This window comes from Anopheles cruzii, chromosome X, assembly GCF_943734635.1.
Source record: "Anopheles cruzii chromosome X, idAnoCruzAS_RS32_06, whole genome shotgun sequence".
Lineage (NCBI taxonomy): Eukaryota > Metazoa > Arthropoda > Insecta > Diptera > Culicidae > Anopheles > Anopheles cruzii.
In genome coordinates, this window is record NC_069143.1 from 2,074,611 (window position 1) to 2,094,648 (window position 20,038).

Below are 20,038 nucleotides of genomic sequence, written 5' to 3' on the forward strand. Positions count from 1 at the left end.
ACGACGACACGGAAGGACCGACCGACCGAGCAGGTCCAACGACCTGGACGCGGCAGACTTCACCTGTTACGCCCCATACGTGCGGGCAGGCGCCCACTCCCCATTTCTAACCGCATAGCGGCCAAAAAACCGGGCACCGCAAATTCGTGGATCAGACGCACATATATTCTCCTAATCTTGATGGCCCATCAAGATATCGTCTGGAGCCGCCGCCTGGAGTGTGCAGGAACCCCGGTGTACAACGCCCCTACAGGATCAGGTTCGGATCAGAAGAAGAAAAACACCACATATAAAAACAAAAGACTTCAACAAGCACTGCTAGACAGTGCTGCGCGGCAAACAGCGCAGCGTAAATCGTCCCCGAACATGAGCAGAGCGTTTTGTCGAGTGTTGCAAGAGGTCGGCAGCGTGATAGAGCGTAACGCGTTACTACGGTTGAAGTGTGCAAGTGAAACACCACAGCTCGGTAAGTCGAACAGTTTCCCCAACTGTAGGAAACTTCAAACTGAACATCTAACGAAACGAACACAAAAGTCGGACAGCGCTCAAACTGGCTAACCCAATAACTCCAACGCTTGGTTCGATCTACGGTAACTACGAAGCGGTATAACACCGGAGACCGGAACACGCCACATCGCCAGACGTAGTAAATTTAGGTTTTCGGACTCAACTATTAGCTGGAGATAGAGGCCTTTAGATCCGGTTCATGGGCTGGAAAGTCCCGAGCCCAACACATAAATGTCCTCTAGTCTTGTTGCTTTCATCGCTTTTTTGCAGTTAGTACTAACCTGTCAAAAGAATGCTGTTAAAATTCAATCACATTCTACTCGTAAGTTTGTGGACGTGAGTAATGGCATGCGTAGCAAAAGTGTTACCCGGATTCCGCTCCATCAGAAACAACAATACGCAGATAAGACGGTAACACCAGAAAACATTTTAGTAATCCCGAAAATCGTTGTGAATGATCGAAAAGTGAAGATGCGTCAGTTAGCTGCCATTGTACAGATAGCAAAAGAATGTGTTGGCTTTATCGGGCATGAACATTTGCTTGCTGTTGACCAAAAACAACCACGTTTTGATGATTCTGAGCAGAGGTTCTGGCCATGTTTAAGGGTAAGAACCCGGATGTTTTGCGTCGATGTGTGACAATGAATGGAACATGGATCCATCACTCTACTTCGGAATCAAAACGATCGTCATCTGAGTGGGGAGAGTTACTGATGAACCCTATACTGGACGAAGCAACTGGTGGTTCCAACTGACAACTGACAGCACCAACTACCTCAGAACGCATCGAATTAGGGTGTGCACCGTTGTTGTTGTTTCCTCAAAGTGGTTCCGAACTATGCGATACTACCGATATTTCGCAACGGTGTGTTCTCTCAGGCATTCCCCGTCGCTCTTTAAGACGCAGTTACATATCCGGAAAGTTTCCCGGAGATCTGGGTGAACGCGTACGTACCCGTCTAACGATCGGTATGTAAATTTATTAGAAGTGCCCAATCCAGAACCCCTAAACCCGAATGGCTCTGCGAAGTGTGAGAGCCCCCATAACCGTCTGCAAAATAGATATGCTACGGACCAAACAATTATGCCAAACCGAACTGGGTGAGACCGAGGGAGCCATCCAGGGATCCAACGTTCTCAGCAACCACCAACAACCGCCTGGTAGGAGCAACAGGAGCAATAATTGAAACGTGCATGTTGCATGAGGGACGGTCCATCGACGGTGCGGGCGAGATCTGCACCGTGATGTCCAGCTGCAGTGCAGTGGAGCGCGCTGAGCCCGATCAAATGATGATGGGCTCCGATGCCGCCCGGGTTCCCGGGGCCCCGATCGGGTGTAATTCATGGAACGATTCAAATTATTACAAATCGCGGAAGTGCAATCCGCATCGGCTCGTTGCGTTCCTGCTGCTGCTGCCGACAGAATACGCTGTGGCGTAAGGTGCGCTGAGGCGGAGGTGATTCCCGGTGCTAGCGTTTGAAACGCCAGTGTGTGTGTGTGTGCGTATAATGGGTGAGTGAGCCAAGACGAAACGAAATTCGTACAAACGGGCCACCTTCACGCTTAACTCGCGTTTGGTCCCAAAACCAAGAAAACCAAGCAAGAGCAAGAAAGAGAAAGAGGAAGAGAGAGAGAGCGAACGAGAGATAAAACTGACCAGGGAGACGAGGAAGAAAAATGGTTGTCGGAGGGTCTCTAGCACAACAGACACTGCCTGGAAAACTGTTTTCAGGAATTGCAAGAAGCATTCAACAGTGTAGTAGCGCAGTAGGTAGGTAGGCATCAGAGATCTAATCTTCGAGACCGAAAATGAGGGCCATCGCATCGCACGGTACACCGGTCTGGGCCAAGGATTAATCAGTTCTTCACCGCATCTCCACAAGAAGTCCCATCGTAGTTGTCATCCCTCCCTTCTGGGAGCCTCTGGATCGCTGCCCACAACACAGGAAGTACAAAGCCAATGCCAATAGAGCCAGCCAGTTCGACCAGTAAATTGTATAGCGTGAAGGTTGACGTTACCGGACCGATCAAGACCTAATGCGGACCGGTCCAGAATGGCACCAGGACTTTCACACGCACGCACGCTCACGATCAATATTTATGTATTTCAATAAATAAATAAATATGTCTGACCGCTTTAGTGCTTAGGGTCGCTGCTTCAGTTCGCGCTGCTCTTCAGGTTATGGATCCCGCACTCACTTCGCTCTAATTCTTCGACTTCAAACTCGCGGGCCGCGTGCGTCAATAGTGTGTACAACAACCACCGTTCAACAGCCAGGAGCCTAGGGAGCGCGAAAATCGGGTTCTCCCCTGTCTCGCCCGCAGGATAGCTATCGAACGCACTTCCTTTGCTGCCCTCGGCACGATTGATGACTTGTTGATGGCGCTTCTGCCCTAGCTTGCCCTAGCCTCATCAGTTGTCAGATGCCTTGATGGCAGGGGTTTATGGGTTTGGTTGGTTTGTTTGACTTGTCTTGTCTAATGGCTGACGCCCGGTGCCTCGACGACGACGACGACAACGACGATACTTCAGAGACTCCAACAGAGACATCTTTGAGCGTCGACCCCAGAGCGGGTGCAGGGTGATTGTTAATCGATACTAGGAATTAGGGACCCCCCGGGGTCCCGACCACGTCGTGCCCCGGTGCTGCCACCGGGGCACGAACCTTCGAATCCCTCTATTCTCATTGCGGTTGCGGTTTTGAAGGTTACAGCGATTATAATATTTCAACATGCACGCAAGACCCCCAGAAGGCGTTCCACGGCGTTCTTTGGGCTAATTGACTTTCACGAACGCGGCTATCTAGGGCAACCCGACTGCGACATCCACGGGTCCGCAGGCGCATCAGGTGCTCCTCCCATTCAGCGCTACTGTTACGGGCGCTACTTGTTGTTGGCTGGCTGGCAGGTAAACCCCCCAGCACCGCACCGTTCCAAGGCAGGTCGGAAATAATAATAAATGACTTTTCCGGTGGGACCTAGGGAGGGGGCACTGCTGCTGCTTCTGCTTTACGAGACGATTAATGCTTTGTGGCTACCCAAATCTGGGGCTCCCTGGGGGCCTAGGACCTAGGCCTATTCGCCGGAAAGGTGAGTGATGTCGCAACGGGCGGCGCCCTAATGGCGCCCATCGAGGACAGGGACAGCAGCAAAACTTTTTCCTGAACCAGCCCAGCCCAAGGTCACCAAACCCCTTGCCCCTTGCGGTAGTGGTAGTAGTGGTGGTCTAGTTATGTGGTTCGTTTCTTTTCGGCTCAAGACTGATTTCTTGGTGAAGCCCGACGATAGCCGTCCAGTCCAGTTCCTGACGGGGTAAAGGTAGAGGTGGAAAGAGCAAAAGGAGTGGAGTAGATAGGAAGTGGAGGACACCGCTCCAGGACGCCGGACCGCCCGCTGCTGCTAAGTCACCGTCCACTGAAGGCCCCCCCCCCCCCCAGTGCTAAGTCATGTTTGGTTATGGTTATTATCTTCAGCCGTCGTCATCGTCGTCGTGGACTGCCATTAGTCTTATTACTACTACTACCCATACTACTAATACTACTACTAGTATTAGTATTAGTTGTGGCATCCTTAGCGTAGCGTTACTATTAAGGCGGCCCTCAAGCGGGCCGGTACGAGGGGTTACCCCCGTGTTGATTATGGGGTCGGGTCGGGTTCGGTAGCTCGGTAGCCGAAAACCTCCTCTCCTCCAGACCCCGGTACCAGACCGGTGCTGGCAAATGAGCCGGGTGATGATCGAGTGGCGGCAGTGGCACGGGATTAGTTCTCTCGGTACGACCAGCTGCGACGGTTGCGGTCGCGGCGCTCGCTCCGATGGCGCTGCTGCTGAAGGGCGAGGACAGTCCAACGCGACCACCGGCCATCGTGTCGTACGCGTTCGAAAAGGAGCTCATCAACCGGCAGAACCGCCACATCCGCCTCTACGACAGCTTTCTGCCGAGCCTGAAGCGCGTACCGATAGCGATCAAGTTCTGGTCAAAGTACGACTCGACGGCGGCCGGACGGGCCAGCGGGCTGCCAAACTTTGACCGTTACTGTGCGCTGGTGGAGAAAACGATAGCGGACGGTCCACGGGAACGGTACCCGGAGCCGATCACCGAGAGCCAATGGTAAGCGCCCACCGCGGGGAGAGCCGCTAAGTCGCTCCGAAGTATTCCCACATCCGATACGTCCGCAGCTACGGGTGGCACTACGAGCCGCTCCAGCGGTACGACGGCTGCGACGTGCACCTGCACCACCACCCGAAGAAACGCTCCCAGATCACGCTGGTCGGTGAGAAGATCAACGCGGACCGAATCACGCAGCGGCCCCGCTTCACGGGCGTCCCGTTCAAGCTGACGTCTTAGGGTGTAAGAGTGCGATGCGATTTTATTGGCCCCGCAAGTAAGGTAAATAAATTATTCCATAACATCCTCCAGCGCGCTGGATCTGGAGCGTTTTTTGTTTTGTTGGACTAGAGTTTGAACTGGTGGTCCGTTCCGGTGTCCGGTCCATCGTCTACGTCGTCCGGTGGTCCGATCGGGCACTTCTCCTTCGACACCCGTGCGCTGACACCGGCGGGTCGGGGTGCTGAAAGTGGAGGCGGGGGACCAACGTAGGTGAGGACGACCGGTAGCAGGATGAGCCCGTGGGCGGCCCCGACCAGCACGATGCAGAGGTACATGCGGAAGTAGAAGATCTGGAAGATCTGGGATTTGGCGAACGCCAGCACTATGATGCCGGCAAACTTGGTGAGCGTGATGCCAGAAAACACGGAGCTGCCGGTGTGGATCATCGCCTCAGACGAGCGCTCGAGCCGGGTACCGGCGGCCTGCCGGTAGGTCCGTACGATGTGCGAAATAAACTCCACACCGATGCCGACACTCTGTAAGGTGGAGAGCCGAAGAAGTAGAGAGTGTTAGTAGCAGCAGTAGTGGCGTTTTCGATCCGTCCAGCCTCACCATGACGAGGTTGACGAGTGAAATCGCGTTCAGTGTGATGTTCCACAGCCACATCAGACCCATCATGTTGAGCACGATCAGGAAGACGTGCACGATGACGACGAGCGCCGACAGCAGGTCCAGGCCGGTCACCAGAAACGTCACGACGAACACGGCGGTGAGTGACAGCCCGAGCGACAGCAGCGCATCCGGCCAGATGGTGAGATACTGCTCGTAGAACACGTAGAACACGCTGTACGGGAAGATCTCGACATTGGCGCCGCGCTCGTCCAGCATCCGCTGGATGTCATCCGCAATCCGGCGGGACTCCTCGAGCGCGCTGTAAAACTGGCGCGACGTGACCGCCGTCGTGTGGTAGCTCATGAAGTACGAGTCGTGCACGTTGATGCGACCCGCCGCGTCCCAAACGTAGTTGAGGGCGCGCGAGTAGGCCGCCCGGCCCGCCTTCGCACAGTTGTCGTCGGGCAGGTCGGACAGGAAGAACTCCAGGTAGCGGCCAAACTGGGCGACGGTCGGCCGGATCCCGTTGTCACTGTACTCGCGCGTACACGACGTACAGAAGAATACTAGACCAGAAGACAGTGAGTGAGTGAGTGCGTGAAGCCGGTTCCTCGCCCCTAGCTACTTACCGTTGCTGGCGCAGAACGAACCATCCGAGGGGTTGTACTTGCAGCACGACTCGATCGCTAGCCAGTCGATGTAGTCGTCCAACCACGAGGAGGCAGGCCGCGCGATGTGGGTACTAGAGTGGGAGGAAGGATAACCAATGAAGTCCTTCAGGCCTTCGCAAGCTGCCGGGGCGGGCGGTTACACTTACACTTCCGGGTAGAGCGAGGCCCGGTAGAGTTGCGTCTGAACGGAGTCGTCATTGCACAGGATACCGCCGCACACGAGGTTCTGGTCCGCTTCGTGCGTGTAGTTAAGACCGGGCTTGAGTACGAAGTAGACCGGCGGTCCCATCCAGAAGAGCTCGGCCATGAAGCGGAAGTACTTGACGACGTGCGAATCCTCGGCCATCGAGAGTTCCTGGTCGAGACCGGGTTCGATGCTCGGTACCACCATCAGCGACAGCGAGCCCCACACGAGGAAGAGGGCGAGCACGGCATGGCGCATTGCCGGGCGCTTCAAAAGGGGCACGTAGATGCGCTCGGTCAGTCGCTCGAGCCACCCGGACTCGCCGGCGGCGGCGCTGTCGCTGTCCGGGGACAGCGACGACTTGGACCGCACGCAGCACAGCAGGTCAAGCCGGCGGCTTTCGACGCGCCACTCGTCCAGCGCCATCAGCGCGACAAAGGCCGTGATCTGGAGCAGGAAGTCGGCAAGCAGGGCGACCGTCGCGTACCAGGCGAACGTGTTGACGGCCGGCATCGGCGAAAGGGCACCGATGGCGAAGCAACAGCACTCGCTGGCCGACGTCAGCAGGATCGAGGGTCCGATCTCGCCGAGCGCCACTCCGATGGCGCACGCCGTGTCCGGTGTGGCCTTCCGGTCGACCCGGTTGAAGGCGTGCACGAGCATGAAGATGTTGTCGACACCGACCGCCAGCACCAGGAACGGGATCACCTCGATCGTCAGCATCGTGGTGGCCAGCTCCAGGTAACCAAACAGCCCGAGGCTGCAGGCGACCGACGCCAGGACGACGACGATGCCACCGAGCGCCAGGACGATGCGCGACCCGTGCAGGAAGTGGCGCAGTCCGCGGATGCGCCCGAGCGAGATCGTGATGTACGCGAACATCACCACGTAGCTGATGACGACCGTGTACAGTTCCGCCTCCGACATCTCGTCGATTCCGTCCTCGATCGAGCGTTCGGCCGAGTACGCGATGTCCATCAGCGGGTGCTCGAAGTCACGCAGGAAGTCCACGAACCGCTGCTCCCATTCCTCCGCCGGTCCCAGATTGTCCCGGTCCACCTGGTTCTCGACCAGGAACGTCAGCACGACGGCGGTGGCAAGCCGGAAGTCGGGACTTTCGCCCGGTGCCGGCGACGGGAAGCCACCGACGGCGACGCCCGGTTCGATGGGGCCACCGTACGTGCCGAAGCAGGACGGGAGGTACGCGTTGCGCGTGCAGCCGTTCAGCTTGTCCAGGTAGTTCACCTCGTACCCGTCCCGGTCGATGCTGGTGCTGTTGAACGTGGTCAGGCTGTTCTTGAAGTAACCCCACACGCTCTGAATCGTGCACTCGTGGAGCTGCGTTTCGGCGCCGACCGCCGTCATCGGTGCGTAGCAGATGCGCTCCAGCCCCCGGCCCTCCGCCTGCCCCAGCTGCTCGATCGTTTGCTGTAGCCGGAGCACCTCCAACAGAAACTCGCGGTCGTAGGCCGGCCCGAACGTCTGGTCGCCAGCCGCCGTCGGGTGCACGAACTGCAAAACGGGCAGGAGTTCGTCAGACACGTTGATTATTTATTAATCGATTCTTCAAACCCATAAGGGCCCTAACAGGAAGGTAGCCGGTGGAAACAGGAAGGTAGCGGTCTGTCTTGATTCGCCTGTCTGACTGAATTCGCCGCGCTGAGTAATCTAACTCTCGGTTAGAATGTAAATTGCAAGGACCTGGTCATATAGGGCGGTCCCTCTAGTATTTGGATTCTAAAGAACCAATCAGCCAACATTTATCGGTAGCGTGCATAGGCTTCTCTTACACGACGTATGGTTTTTTCGAGTCCCAAATAAAGCATGGCCCATTTAGAATCGGGAAAAGTTGTATGTCTTCTAGCAGCGCCTCTGGTGGTCGGATTTCAAATGTTTTGACAGCTACTTAGTATGTCTTTAGTAAACATTCAACTTTCAGTGCTGAAAGTTTGATCTTGGTACGCGGAGTTTATAGAAAGTTATGCTTAGTGGAACTCGAAAGAAAAACAATAATTCTGCACATTCACGTCGAGAACCCCACGTGGTCTGCTTTAAAAATCGCAAAAATACTAAAATTCACAAAATCAACTATATATGCTGTGCTCCAATACCGTAGACCGAAAGATTCAGAGTAGGGGTCGAAGTGGAACATACGACCGGCAGCTGAACTGGAAGATTTTGAGATCAATCAAGGCAAATCCTGGACTTTAGCCCAACGACGAATGACGCGACCTGGTAGACGTCACCCTGGAACCCGATTGGGTTAACACGTTATGAGGGCATTTTAACAAACCGGATAGGGCATGAGAGCAGGATAGAACCAACGGGTATGCGCGAACCTGGATAAAACGGCATTAGTGCAAATTTAGGTATATAATAACGTACGACAGAACGTACGAGGTGAATCGTTATCAGTCCATTATCGTCAGTCAGTTAGTCAATCGCTATTCAATCGTTATCAGTCGATTAATCGTCAGTCAGTTGGTCAATCGTTATCAGTCAGTCAATCGCTATTCAGTCAGACAATTATTGTCAGACAGATGGTCAATTACCATTAGGCAGTCTTAGTTAGTCGATTATTAGTCAATTGCGGTTGAAATAAACGTTGAGGAATAAAGATGTTAGTCGGATTGTTAAGACGAACTTCGGCGTGTACGATCATTTTTGTCGAGTTCCCAAGTCTGGCAGTCCTCCCAGCCACGAGGTAAATTGGAGTAAGTATTTTCCTCTTCGGAAATTTCTGCAAGGATCTGAGTCCTTAGGGAAGGTCCTTTGCATCTGTACTATTCGCCAATAAATTTGCGCGGAAACTAATGATCTGCTACGGAATTTGCACCTGTGAATGGAAACTGAGGTTTTCATCACAAACACGACGATGAACTCAACGCTGTACAAAGAAGAATGCCTCAAAATGCGAGTTCTATCATTTATAAAGTCACACAAAGGACCGGTTAAGTTTTGGTCTAATTTGGCAAGCTGCCACTACAGCAGGGAGGTAGTTCAGTGGTACCGTGACGATAAGGTTGATTTCATAGCAAAGGATATCAACCCACCAAATCAAAAAATCAAATAGTCATAATATGGAAGTTGAAGAAGACTGGAAAGGTGGTGCAGAATGCAGCAGAGATGGCGAGAAATTGGAACAAATTAGCCGCTGAGGTGGACCAGAAGACTGTGCAGAAAATAATGGCGCGCATTCCAAAGAAAGTTCGCGATTGCATCAAACAACCAACAACATTAATTTATGAAATTTGTCTCTTAAAGTACAATAAAACACCTTCATTTTGACACCTTGACATGTTTCCTAAGTCAAACCAACCCCGAAATAGAGCTAATTCAATTATTCCCGATTCTAAGTGGACCATGCTTTAAGACTATTCCCCTGATTAACATAACCACTTCACACTCTCAATTGATCCTCAAATTGAGTTTTCGTGCAACTGTATCTACACAGTACACGTGCAACGTTAACCAGGGTATATGCAGCTGCCGTAGAGGGAGACCCTAGCACTACGAGCCACTACTCACGTATTCCTGCTTGTACGGTTTGATGAAGATCTGCTCGGTGCGGTAAAAGGGCGAGAACCGCGAGTCGAAGTAGTCCTTCTCCTGTCGCGACCGACTGTCCGGGGCGGCCCACAGCTCCACCGGGTCCGTAGTGATGATCAGGTACTGGATTCCGAACGCCAGCCCACCGATCACCCACGAGCAGACAGCCAGCACCAGCGACGGGTGTTTGGCACAAACTAGAGTGAAGAGTGAGAGAGACCGCATGAGTGGAGGTGTAGAGTGTGTGTTTGTGTGTATCAGTAGCGGCGTAGAACCACGTACAGGTTCCCCAGACGGTGAAGTACCGGACCAGGGCCCGGTTTACAGCCGGAAGTCCGCCGAGAAACTGGGGAAAATCGGGTCGATCCAGTTGGTGGCGGCCGAAGATCAGCGACAGCAGGATGAACACCAGCCCAACGCCACCGACCACGACGGCCACCGTGAAGGTGACACCGTTCAGGTCGCCAACGGTGAATCCGGGGTCTTCCGGTTGCGGCGGCGAGCTGGTCGGGCAACTCTCCTCGCAGTCGACACAGGAGCAGGCGTACGAGCCCTCGTACGCTTCATCGCAGTGCTTGATCTCCTGGTTGAAGCGCCGGTCCGGGTCCTCCTCCATGCGGTACAGAATCTCGAACGGCACGAAGTCGTTGTCCGCGGCGCCCATATACTCGAACCAGCGCTCCGCCGTGCAGCCGGCCGCCTCCCAGTATCCGCAGCCCACATCCATGGCGTACTTGCCGCTCGACGGCAGCACGATACCGCGGCAGGACTCGTACGTGCCCTCCACGTACCGCCGGTCGATGCGGTACTCGACGCTGTTCACGTACGTGCCGGACGGATCGGTGAACGCGGTCATGAAGCGGCTCTGCTCGGGGTGGCAGGCCAGGCTACAGATGCTGTACAGCATGTTCTGCAGGCAGGTCGTGCAGCGGCTGAACAGTCCTTCGGCCTGCTGGAAGTTTCGGTCCATCTCGGCCACCTGCGATGCCGCACAGCAGACCGGCGTGTCGTCGGTCGGGAGCAGGAAGCTGCAGCGGCGACGCATCGTCGCTATGGCGACCGGATCCTGCAGCGGCTTCGGCGGTTCACTGGTCGGGCAGTTCTGCGCGTGGATCCCCAGCACCGCGCAGACATCGTACATCACACAATGGTACGGCTCGTCCGCCGCGGCGACCTTTGAGCCGTTGTTCAGCAGCAGCAGCAGCAGCAGTAGGCCGACACCGACCACCAGCGCCTGCCGGACACCGACTCTTGGGCGCATCGTAGTCGTAGTGGCCAGATAAAAGATCGAACACCTTCACACACGCACCTACACAAGTGGGGAACACTTTGAATACCAGATCACCAACACACTTCTGGGCGTTCGATGCGACTGAGTGGTTGAGGTGCCGATTGATCGATGAATCCCCAGCTCCAGCAGCAAGTGTCAGCTCCGAGCGATTGCGAGTCGTCTCGTTGATCACCGGCCGCAGACTGTGCCAGATCGGCGGTCGACACCGGGCCAGGTAGACAACCGCTCGAGCGTTCGGGTCTGGCCAATTGACCAATTGTGGCTTCTTCGGGGCCAGGAAGCTGACTATCGCCGATAAGGCGGCCGTTGATAGTGTGCGATTATCGACGGTGCACAGGTGCACCACCGAGCCCATCGATGACTTGAACTCGCATGATTTGGATGGATTTCGTCGAGTGGTGCTTCACAACCAGGTGCGGGTCCCGGTGACACCACGCTCCGTGCCGGATCGATCTTGAACGAGCGCCCAACAGACGGACTTTGGTATCGACGGAGGAGCGTTGAAGCGGAACCCTGCCGATTGGCTGACGCAGAAGCAGGAAAAACCCCAAAACCTCGGCGAATCAGCCGGGCAATGAAGCCGAAATAGCTTTCAGATCACCGATTGTCTTCCGAAGGTGCGAGAGCGGCACGCAATAGCGGCACCATCATCACAGGACCCCGGGAGTGTTGGCCGGAACACCTGGCGAAATCGCCTGGCCGATAGCTTATCTAATCACGCGTAGATGCAGAATTCCATCCTGTTCCGAGCCAGGGCCATTGACAACCTTGTTCATCAATCACCCCGGGGCCGGGTCAGGCAATCCGAACGGTTTCGAGATTATCGCCCAAAAAAAACGGGTCAAGCCAATCGCAACCCGTCAGCTGTGGGGCGGGCTTGGTTGTTAGCCGACGAAACCACGAGACCAACACGAGTCCACCTCACGCGGCACATTCTCCAGAATGTAGTTATAGTAATAATTGCACAATATGGATAGAATAAACATACTACGTCAGTTAGGAACAACCCGATTTGGAGTATTGGACTTCACGGCGACGATTAAATTTGTGTGGCTCGGCGATGGCTCGGCCGAGTGCGGTTTCTCGCTTATCGCTGCGAGGTTTACCCTAGGACCGTAGGTGGGATATTGGGACAATATGTATTACGGGTTGGACGTGTCTAGGTCTAGGGAGTCTAAGGTATTCTTCGAGAGGCGTAGTAGTTTCCTGTCCCATTACAGAGTCCCACTACATTATAATGCGATGATCCCCAAACACCGCAAAAGAATGTCACGGCAATCTTTGACTTGACCCGTTCAACTACCGGAAGTCCACACAGGGAAGTGATCACTTCCCTACCACAGCCAACAACAGGGAGCGTGTATTTGCTAGTAGTGGCAGTCCCGCGTTACCATTTGCTACACTCAATCCACTCAGCGTCGCCAGGTATCCCACGCTTAAGGCAGGCAAGGAATCCGGAATATCGCGGCCAATCGGTGGAACCGATAGATGATTTAATTTTAATTTTAATTTTTATACAAGATGAATGGTTGTTTTAAGAAGCATATACGGTTTTACTTTCAACTTTTTACTACTACTTTTTCCAACTTTTTTGTTTTCTTTGCGAGTGTTTTGATCAAAGCCAACATTGTATGTGTTATACACGCGTTCAATCATAATAAAAAACCTTTTTTCGTTATGTTAAGGTTTTTACACGCCTGAGCATGCATGCATGACAAAAAAAATGTTTGAAACAGATGGATCGGTTTCAATGGCGATGCAATGAAAACAATTATATGGTCCAAAATCCATTAATTAAAGTTCGAATTGTTGGAGCAACCACCGTATTGACCAGCTTAGGCCTCTAACGATATCCATCTGCTTCCAGACTTTAAAAAATGCATGCGTGAAAAACTGTTTTCATCAAATAATGACGTCATAACAGCTGCCGAAACATATTTTGAAGCCCATCCAGTTTCTCACTTCGGGGATGGACTTTATAAATTGGAGTCTCCTCGAAACAAGTTTATTGATGCTCAGTGCCGAGGCCATACTGAATAATAAAGTGTATTTGAATCCATAAAAATGTGTTTTTCTTATCGACCATACGAACTTGTTGAACACCCTAGTATGTGGCATGTTCACGGCTCGGAAAACTATCTACGTTGTTTGCTGATAATAAAACAAAAAAAGTAGTGCATCACACGGTGCTTAAAACGCTTATTAAAGAGTTTTGTTATTTAGATTTTTTTTTATTTATCCCAATCCTCATGATGTATTCTAAGTACATTACCGTTGCAGGACTGTGAACCAACGATCGCGTTAAAGTAGCCGATAAAAGTTGGTTTCTTATGATTTATTTTTATCACTCTTTTTACTTTCGGCACATGAATTCTTGCAGTCTACGCAACGCGGAGAAGGTAAAACATTCGGTTTGGTCATATCCGCACTTATCTGTTTTGGGAAAATATAACCATAATCCTCACTTTTTAAAGTTTATGACCGCCATTTTCCCATAGTGGGGGCGCATCGGTGGTTTTGAAATTCAATTCTCTCCGCCAAGCGAACGCGCTGTGCAAAATTTCATCGTCGCCGAAGCCGGAAACATTTCACGGACGAAAGCTCACGGGGCGAAACATTTCACTGTAAGCCCGCCCGGACGCGTGTGTGGCACAAAGCACCCTCCCGGAACCACCGGAGTGACGGACCCGGTGGTATAAACGCGAGCACTTCCTGGCTGTCGCGGACGGAGCAAACGCAGATTGTAAATAACTCTACGCAGCTCGCCTCTCGCCTTTGCGTGGCCGCTCCTCAGGGTGCCCCGTAGCCCCACCTCTTAGGCCTCAGTGGTCTGGGATAGTTCCGGCCGACGAAGCTGAAGTGGTTCGACGGTCAAGTGGCACTATGTGGTACGCCCGAACGGTGCTCACAGTCCGCGCCCGCGACACATCCGCAATCAACGCAAAGCGCTCGAGCCTCGAGCTCGTCTCTGCGCCACCGCCGCAATCAACTCAACGCGCAAATGGCGCGCCACCGTCGGTACGATGATACGATGGTGTGCCACATCGAGATCCGCGAGACAGGGGCCAGCGCCGGCCACGGCAGCAGCAGCTACGGCAATGGGGCGCTCTGCGACGACGACAAAATCGAGGTGCTGCGCGACGGGGATGGTGCGACGATCCTGACCGAGGGTGGATCGGGCTCGGACGGTGATGCGTGTGCGATGGAGGACCGCTTTCAGTCACGGGCACCACCCAACGGCACCCACCGGTTGGAGGGTGGCAACGAAAGTTTTTCGCAGGTACAGTACCCGCGGCTGCGGATGGTTGGTAGAGGATGGTAATTCCGCAATGGTTTTCATTCCCGCAGAGCTTCCGGCGCTGGTCGAGCAATTTCGGGCGAAGCGTGAAAAACAACAAGCGCACCGTGTACAATAAAACGATCCGCCTGATGCCGTCGCGCATCCAGAAGAGTGAGTTTTAGCGTGCCACCGGTTTTTTTTTTGTGTTTGCCGTTAACGTCCGTCCCGTGTTGATTTCAGCTCTGTCGATCGATGGCGACCTCATCACGACGGCCGGGTCGGACGTGGACCACATCACGATGGAGCTCGAGCAGCGCGAACAGCTGATGGACGACAATCCGATCGCCGAGCAGCTGCGCATCGAGGCGATCAAATCGATCGCCCAGCGGATCGCCACCAAGCGCCTGATACGGGCTCAGCTCTCGCAGACCGTCAACCGGCGGGCGACGCGCGCCAAGTCGATCGGTCTGCTGCGCTGCTACCGTTACCGGGGCAAGGTGATAGCGGCCCGGGCCACCAAGCTGCTGCACAGCTTCGTCACCAACTTCGAGCTGTTCTACGGAAGCATGAAGCAGATCGAGGGCCACTTCGGTAGCCGCATCAGTGCGTACTTTAAGTTTCTCCGCTGGCTGCTGGTGCTCAACCTGACGCTGCTTCTGCTGGTTGGCTCGTTCGTCACCTTTCCGCAGCTACTGGCCGGACCGTCACCGGGTACGGACAGCCGACAGCCGCTAGCGAACGCCCGGGACCACTTCCACCTGGCCGATCTGTTCACGGGCGAGGTAAGACGCAAAGAGACACGCACTGCGAGACTTGTTTGCTAGTTTGCTCTCCCGAACCGTAATGGTACCTTTTTCACCTTACACTTTCACTGCTCTCGTTGGCCGCAGGGCTCCTGAAGCTGGTAAGTTGTAGTAACGCCAACGACGCGACTCTAATTCGGTTCCTTCCTTTTGTGGGTTTCGTTTTCCACCCTTTGCCGCTCTCACGCTACGGCCAATATTGGCTTATGCCAAACATTCCATCAAATGTCTGACTCTCTCTCTGTGGTTCGTCTCTAAAGGGCTACTTCACCGACTCGGTGCTGTACTACGGTTCGTACAGCAACCACTCGTTCAGCCTCGTGCCCGGCACGGCCGAGTACAGTTTGCCGCACGCCTACTTCCTGACCATCACGCTGCTAGCGCTGGCCACGTTCGTGGTCGTCTCGGTCAGTATGGGCCGCTCGTACCGGATCAGCTTCATCGAGGCGAGCGCCACCGTCCAGAACATCCTCACGCACAAGGTGTTCTGCGGCTGGGACTACGGGATCGCGAACGCGAAGGCGGCCCGCCTCAAGCACGCCACCATCCGGCAGGAGTTGCGCGAGCACCTGGCCCACCGGGCGCGGTCGCCGACCGTGGCCGGCCGCTGGCAGCACGTCCGCAGAACGGCGTTACACGCGCTAGCCCACGCAGCCGTCCTGCTGCTGATCGGCGGCGTAGCCGCCTGCCTTTGGGCACTGCTGGTGACGTGCGGCGAAACGCCACACTTTGCGGCCTGGTCCGCGCTCTACGTGTCCCTCGTTGCCAACGTCACGATGATGGCCGGGCGGTACGGGTTTCGGGTGCTCGGGCGCCTCGAGCAGTACCGCCAGCTCGCGACGCAGCTCAACATCCAGCTGCTGCGCACGTTTTTGTTGCAGCTCACGATCATCGGCGTGCTGGTGGTGTACTGGTTGGCGCAAACGCACGACGACACCGGCTGCTGGGAGACGGCCGTTGGCCAGGAACTGTACCGACTGGTGGTGGTGGACTTTCTGCTCTCGACGGTGCTGCTGCCGGTGGCACGCATCGTCCGGTACGCGTTGCACCGCCGCTATGGTGCGGCCCTCGGGCCGCCTCCGTTCTGCCTCGAGTCGCACAGCCTGGGCCTGATCTACAACCAGACGCTGCTCTGGTTTGGGCTGCTGTTCGCACCGATGCTCGTGCCCGTCGTCGCCGTCAAGTTTCTGCTCGTCTTCTACGTCAACAAGTTCGAGCTGATTTACCTCTGCCAGCCACCGACGAAGCTGTGGCGCTCGAGCCAAACGCAAACCATTTTCCTGGTGCTGGTGTTCGTGTCGCTGTTCGCGGTGCTGCTCACGCACGGCTACATCATCACGCAGGTGCGCGTCAGCGAAACGTGCGGGCCGTTCCGTGGGACGCAGTACATGTACCAGCTGTTCATGCAGGGCATACTGAAGCTGCGCGAGGAGCACCTTTTCTGGCGCGCGTTCGTGTACGTCACCAAGCCCGCCATCATCGGGGGCGTGCTGCTCGCGATGAGTGTGGTCGCGTACTACCTGCGCGCGAAATCGCGCGCCCAAATCGCTAAGGTTAAGCTGCTCAAGGAGCTGCTGTGCATGGAGGCGAAGGATAAGGAGTTTTTGCTGGCCAACCTCAGCAGGATCGCACGCGGGAAGGAGTGCGCCAGTGAAAGTCGGCGTGCGGAAGACGGCGACGAGTGCGAGAGTGATCCGAGCGGCACCTGGCGTTACGAACCCCCAGAGGCGGTAGCGGCGGACCCCTTGGCTATCGGCGTAAGTACGCACTCTTTGATTCGCACATTCCATTGATTGAAATTACCTCTTTTGTTTCTTCTCCGCTAGGGGCCGAGAGCGAGGAACGCTCCGAGAAGCTGCGCATGAGACCGGGGGCCGCGTAACCGACAGTGAGCCATGCCCTCCCATTTAGCCATGTCTCACTTACATTACTCCCACAATTTATTGAACGAAGTTCAACAATAACCTATAATAACCAGTATAGCAAATGAGGCCATCGAATGGCCACATACTCTCAATACCACCTGGCGGGGATCCAGAGCCTAATGAGTGCGAGGATTAGTGCCTTCTTAGCCGCATCTTCAGACGCACTCAGCACCACCAAAGCCCTGATAAGATCGGTTATCGTCAATCGGACCCGAACTGTACCGTTGCGGCAAACAGTAACAAAGTATTATAAAAATCGGGTAAACTGCTGTCACTTTTATGTAACTTCGTGTGATTGGTTCGCGGCGCAATCCACAAGGGACGTCAACCGTACAACGTGCTGGTCCCGTAGGCTTTTAACTGAACTTTTAATGATGCTGTAACAGTGTGTAGCCTATTTAACGCAAAATCAAGCATAACCGTATGTATGACTTGATACACTGAAATCGTTGAGAACCAACAATTGGCAAAGCGCAACGGTATGGCAGATGCATTACGTGTTCAAAACAATACCCGGCTTAGGTTGTGTCCTGGAACAAATCAGCCTATATAAGCTAATCGAGACATAAAACGAGTTACAACCGAAACAATAAGCGCCAGCGACCGACTGCCGCGCACGAACTCCTTCTCATCCCAAACCAAACCATCCCACCAACCAAAATTGTAAAACAGTTGCTTAAGGCTTGTTGCGAATGTAGTACCTGAAGCCTTTCTAAAGCCGTCCCGTACAATTCCGTACGCGCGGCCAGCGCGCATTAGAAACAATCAGAAGTCGTAGCGTTTCAAAAACATCATCACCTAGTCTCTATCTTCTCTAGTTTTGTTTTTGTCTTACTATTATCTTATTTATGATTAGGATTTACTTTTTCTCGAAATATACCGGCTGACCGTTGATAGGTTAAATGAAGAGAAAAAAAAACATTTTTCGAAGGTAATGTGCAAGGGTTCCCTACTCTAAAAGACGTGGTCGGGCGTTTTATGTACTTAACTCTTAACCCATTCGAAAATCCTCGTTATGAGAAACTAATTATATTATTTTAATTCGCCAAGCCGTGGAAATCTTAGCGATGCTCACAGTACTCGGTTCACGGCTACGCCGAGACTCAGCTAGGGTACAATCTTTCAACGCTTTCAAAACAATCTTCTTAACTTCTTCATCATAATTCTCTACGATACTAGTCCTCTAAATCAGGTCGAACCCGTTCTTCGAAAAAACCCTCCGAGGCTAGCAAATAATAGCATTGTTACGAACTCATCAGAAGTAATGTAAAACTGGCAAATGTCAACCGATTTTTATACAACTTAGCTGCTGAAACGGTGAAATTCAAGCGATTACTGAAATACGAGCTCGTAGCCGTACCGGTGCAATTGTTTGTGGGCCGGCTACGCGTGGAAGCGGTCGCACGCAGCTCTAGACCGACCACCGTGGGCACGTTTCTAACCACCAGCACGATGCACACGATGATGCTACTGCTGTCGCAGTAGTGCGATTTGTGAGTTATGTTATGTTCCAATATAAACATTATGCTTATCTATCATATTTGCACTGCGTCGTGTTTGTGCTCGCTGTCCGAACGTCTGCGTCCTTTGTTTACTCCGTTGCCGATAGTCGTGCGTCCGACTCAGCGTTAATCGTAAACGAGGTCCCGACAGGGTAGCAATTGGACCATAGAGCCTGTTTACCTACTGACTGTGGACCAATTCTATTTTTCAATCGCCTCTCTTATCTACGTTTTCCCTTCTCTTGAAGTGCTGAGTTTACTGAGTGGCAATTGTTACATCAATTGCGTTCCGGACTTCCTAAACAGTGGCCCACACCCACATTGGTAGCCATTGTTTCTGATCTCATTCAAACGGTGCAGGCGGCTCAACGTGTGGTGCATTCGATCAGAGCTGTACCCATTGAATCCTATCCCTAGTTTCAAACCACAGTCGAAACGTGGATTGTTGATGAATTAATTTTTAATCGCACAATCGCACATTAACATCTTGCTATTTGTTTGGGCTACGAGTGTCACTAGTGCGGTGCGGTAAACACGGCTTAAGCAACGTGACTCAGCTTCGAAGCGCTGCGAATGGCCGTATAGAAGCAAATGTATTCACATGAAACATTCAGTTGACATATCGGAGAACTAAAAGGCTTAAAATGAGCCAACAGAACATTTAACGAACGAATTGGAAAACAAACTTCGAATCAAAGCAGGAACACTGTTGGTGAGTGGCGCCTGCCCGTAGATGATGTCCGTTCTGCCCAAATGCCCAAATTCACCGACTCCGCCTGGCTATGCACATCAGATCAGGCTTTCTTTCATCTGACCCACTTTTTGGGTGCACCGTGAGCGGAAGAACTGCAAACCAAGGGCCACCCGGAAGCGATAGCCATGCGAAAACGAAACGTTCACCTCCCTCAGCAGCCGCAAAGTGGATCGGGGTCGCCCTCCACTTTGGCGCTCGCAAGTATTTCTTCACCTCCGTTTTGTTGTTTATTTTCTTGGACGGACCAAAACCACTTTCCCACAAACGGGCGATGCTGCCCTTCGTGCGCCATCGTGTACGCCTACGGACGGTACGGGCAGGCAGGTCCTCGGCCTAGATAATAATTGGCCGCCTGTCTTAGTGCGCAGGGCGGCAAAAAAATATTTAAAATAAACGCGCCATAAAACGTGACCACGTGGCAGGGTGCGTGTGTGCAAGAGGAGAATAGTAGGAACCACCACCGGTGCGGCGGCACTATCCTTCCCCCGCACCTCCCAGTACGTATCCATGTCAAAGAATTGCGCCGCCAATAATGAGCCGCACCTTTCGACGTGTTGCGTGGGCCGCGCCTTTGGTGGCCTTTGGATGCATGACGTGCCCGTCGTGGGTGACCGTGGCAGTGGCCCCGTTC

The 20,038-nt window shown here is 53.6% G+C and overlaps 2 protein-coding genes across 2 annotated transcripts; one reads left to right on the forward strand and one right to left on the reverse strand.

Annotated features, from left to right (window-relative positions):
- Positions 1 to 4,107: 4,107 nt before the first annotated feature.
- Positions 4,108 to 11,113, reverse strand: LOC128276378 (NPC intracellular cholesterol transporter 1 homolog 1b). Its single transcript, XM_053014875.1, has 7 exons — positions 10,135 to 11,113; positions 9,832 to 10,049; positions 6,266 to 7,815; positions 6,078 to 6,190; positions 5,449 to 6,014; positions 5,063 to 5,372; positions 4,108 to 4,316 (listed from the first exon to the last, which is right to left on the reverse strand). The coding sequence occupies exons 1-7, from the start codon at positions 11,111 to 11,113 to the stop codon at positions 4,108 to 4,110; spliced, it is 3,945 nt and encodes a 1,314-aa protein (XP_052870835.1).
- Positions 11,114 to 13,979: 2,866 nt separating this feature from the next.
- On the forward strand, positions 13,980 to 17,637 carry LOC128274631 (transmembrane channel-like protein 3). The gene is made up of 5 exons (XM_053012887.1): positions 13,980 to 14,423; positions 14,492 to 14,594; positions 14,664 to 15,205; positions 15,487 to 16,983; positions 17,053 to 17,637. Exons 1-5 carry the CDS (start codon positions 14,145 to 14,147, stop codon positions 17,089 to 17,091), a joined length of 2,460 nt encoding a protein of 819 aa, XP_052868847.1. The 5' UTR covers positions 13,980 to 14,144; the 3' UTR covers positions 17,092 to 17,637.
- Positions 17,638 to 20,038: the final 2,401 nt, after the last annotated feature.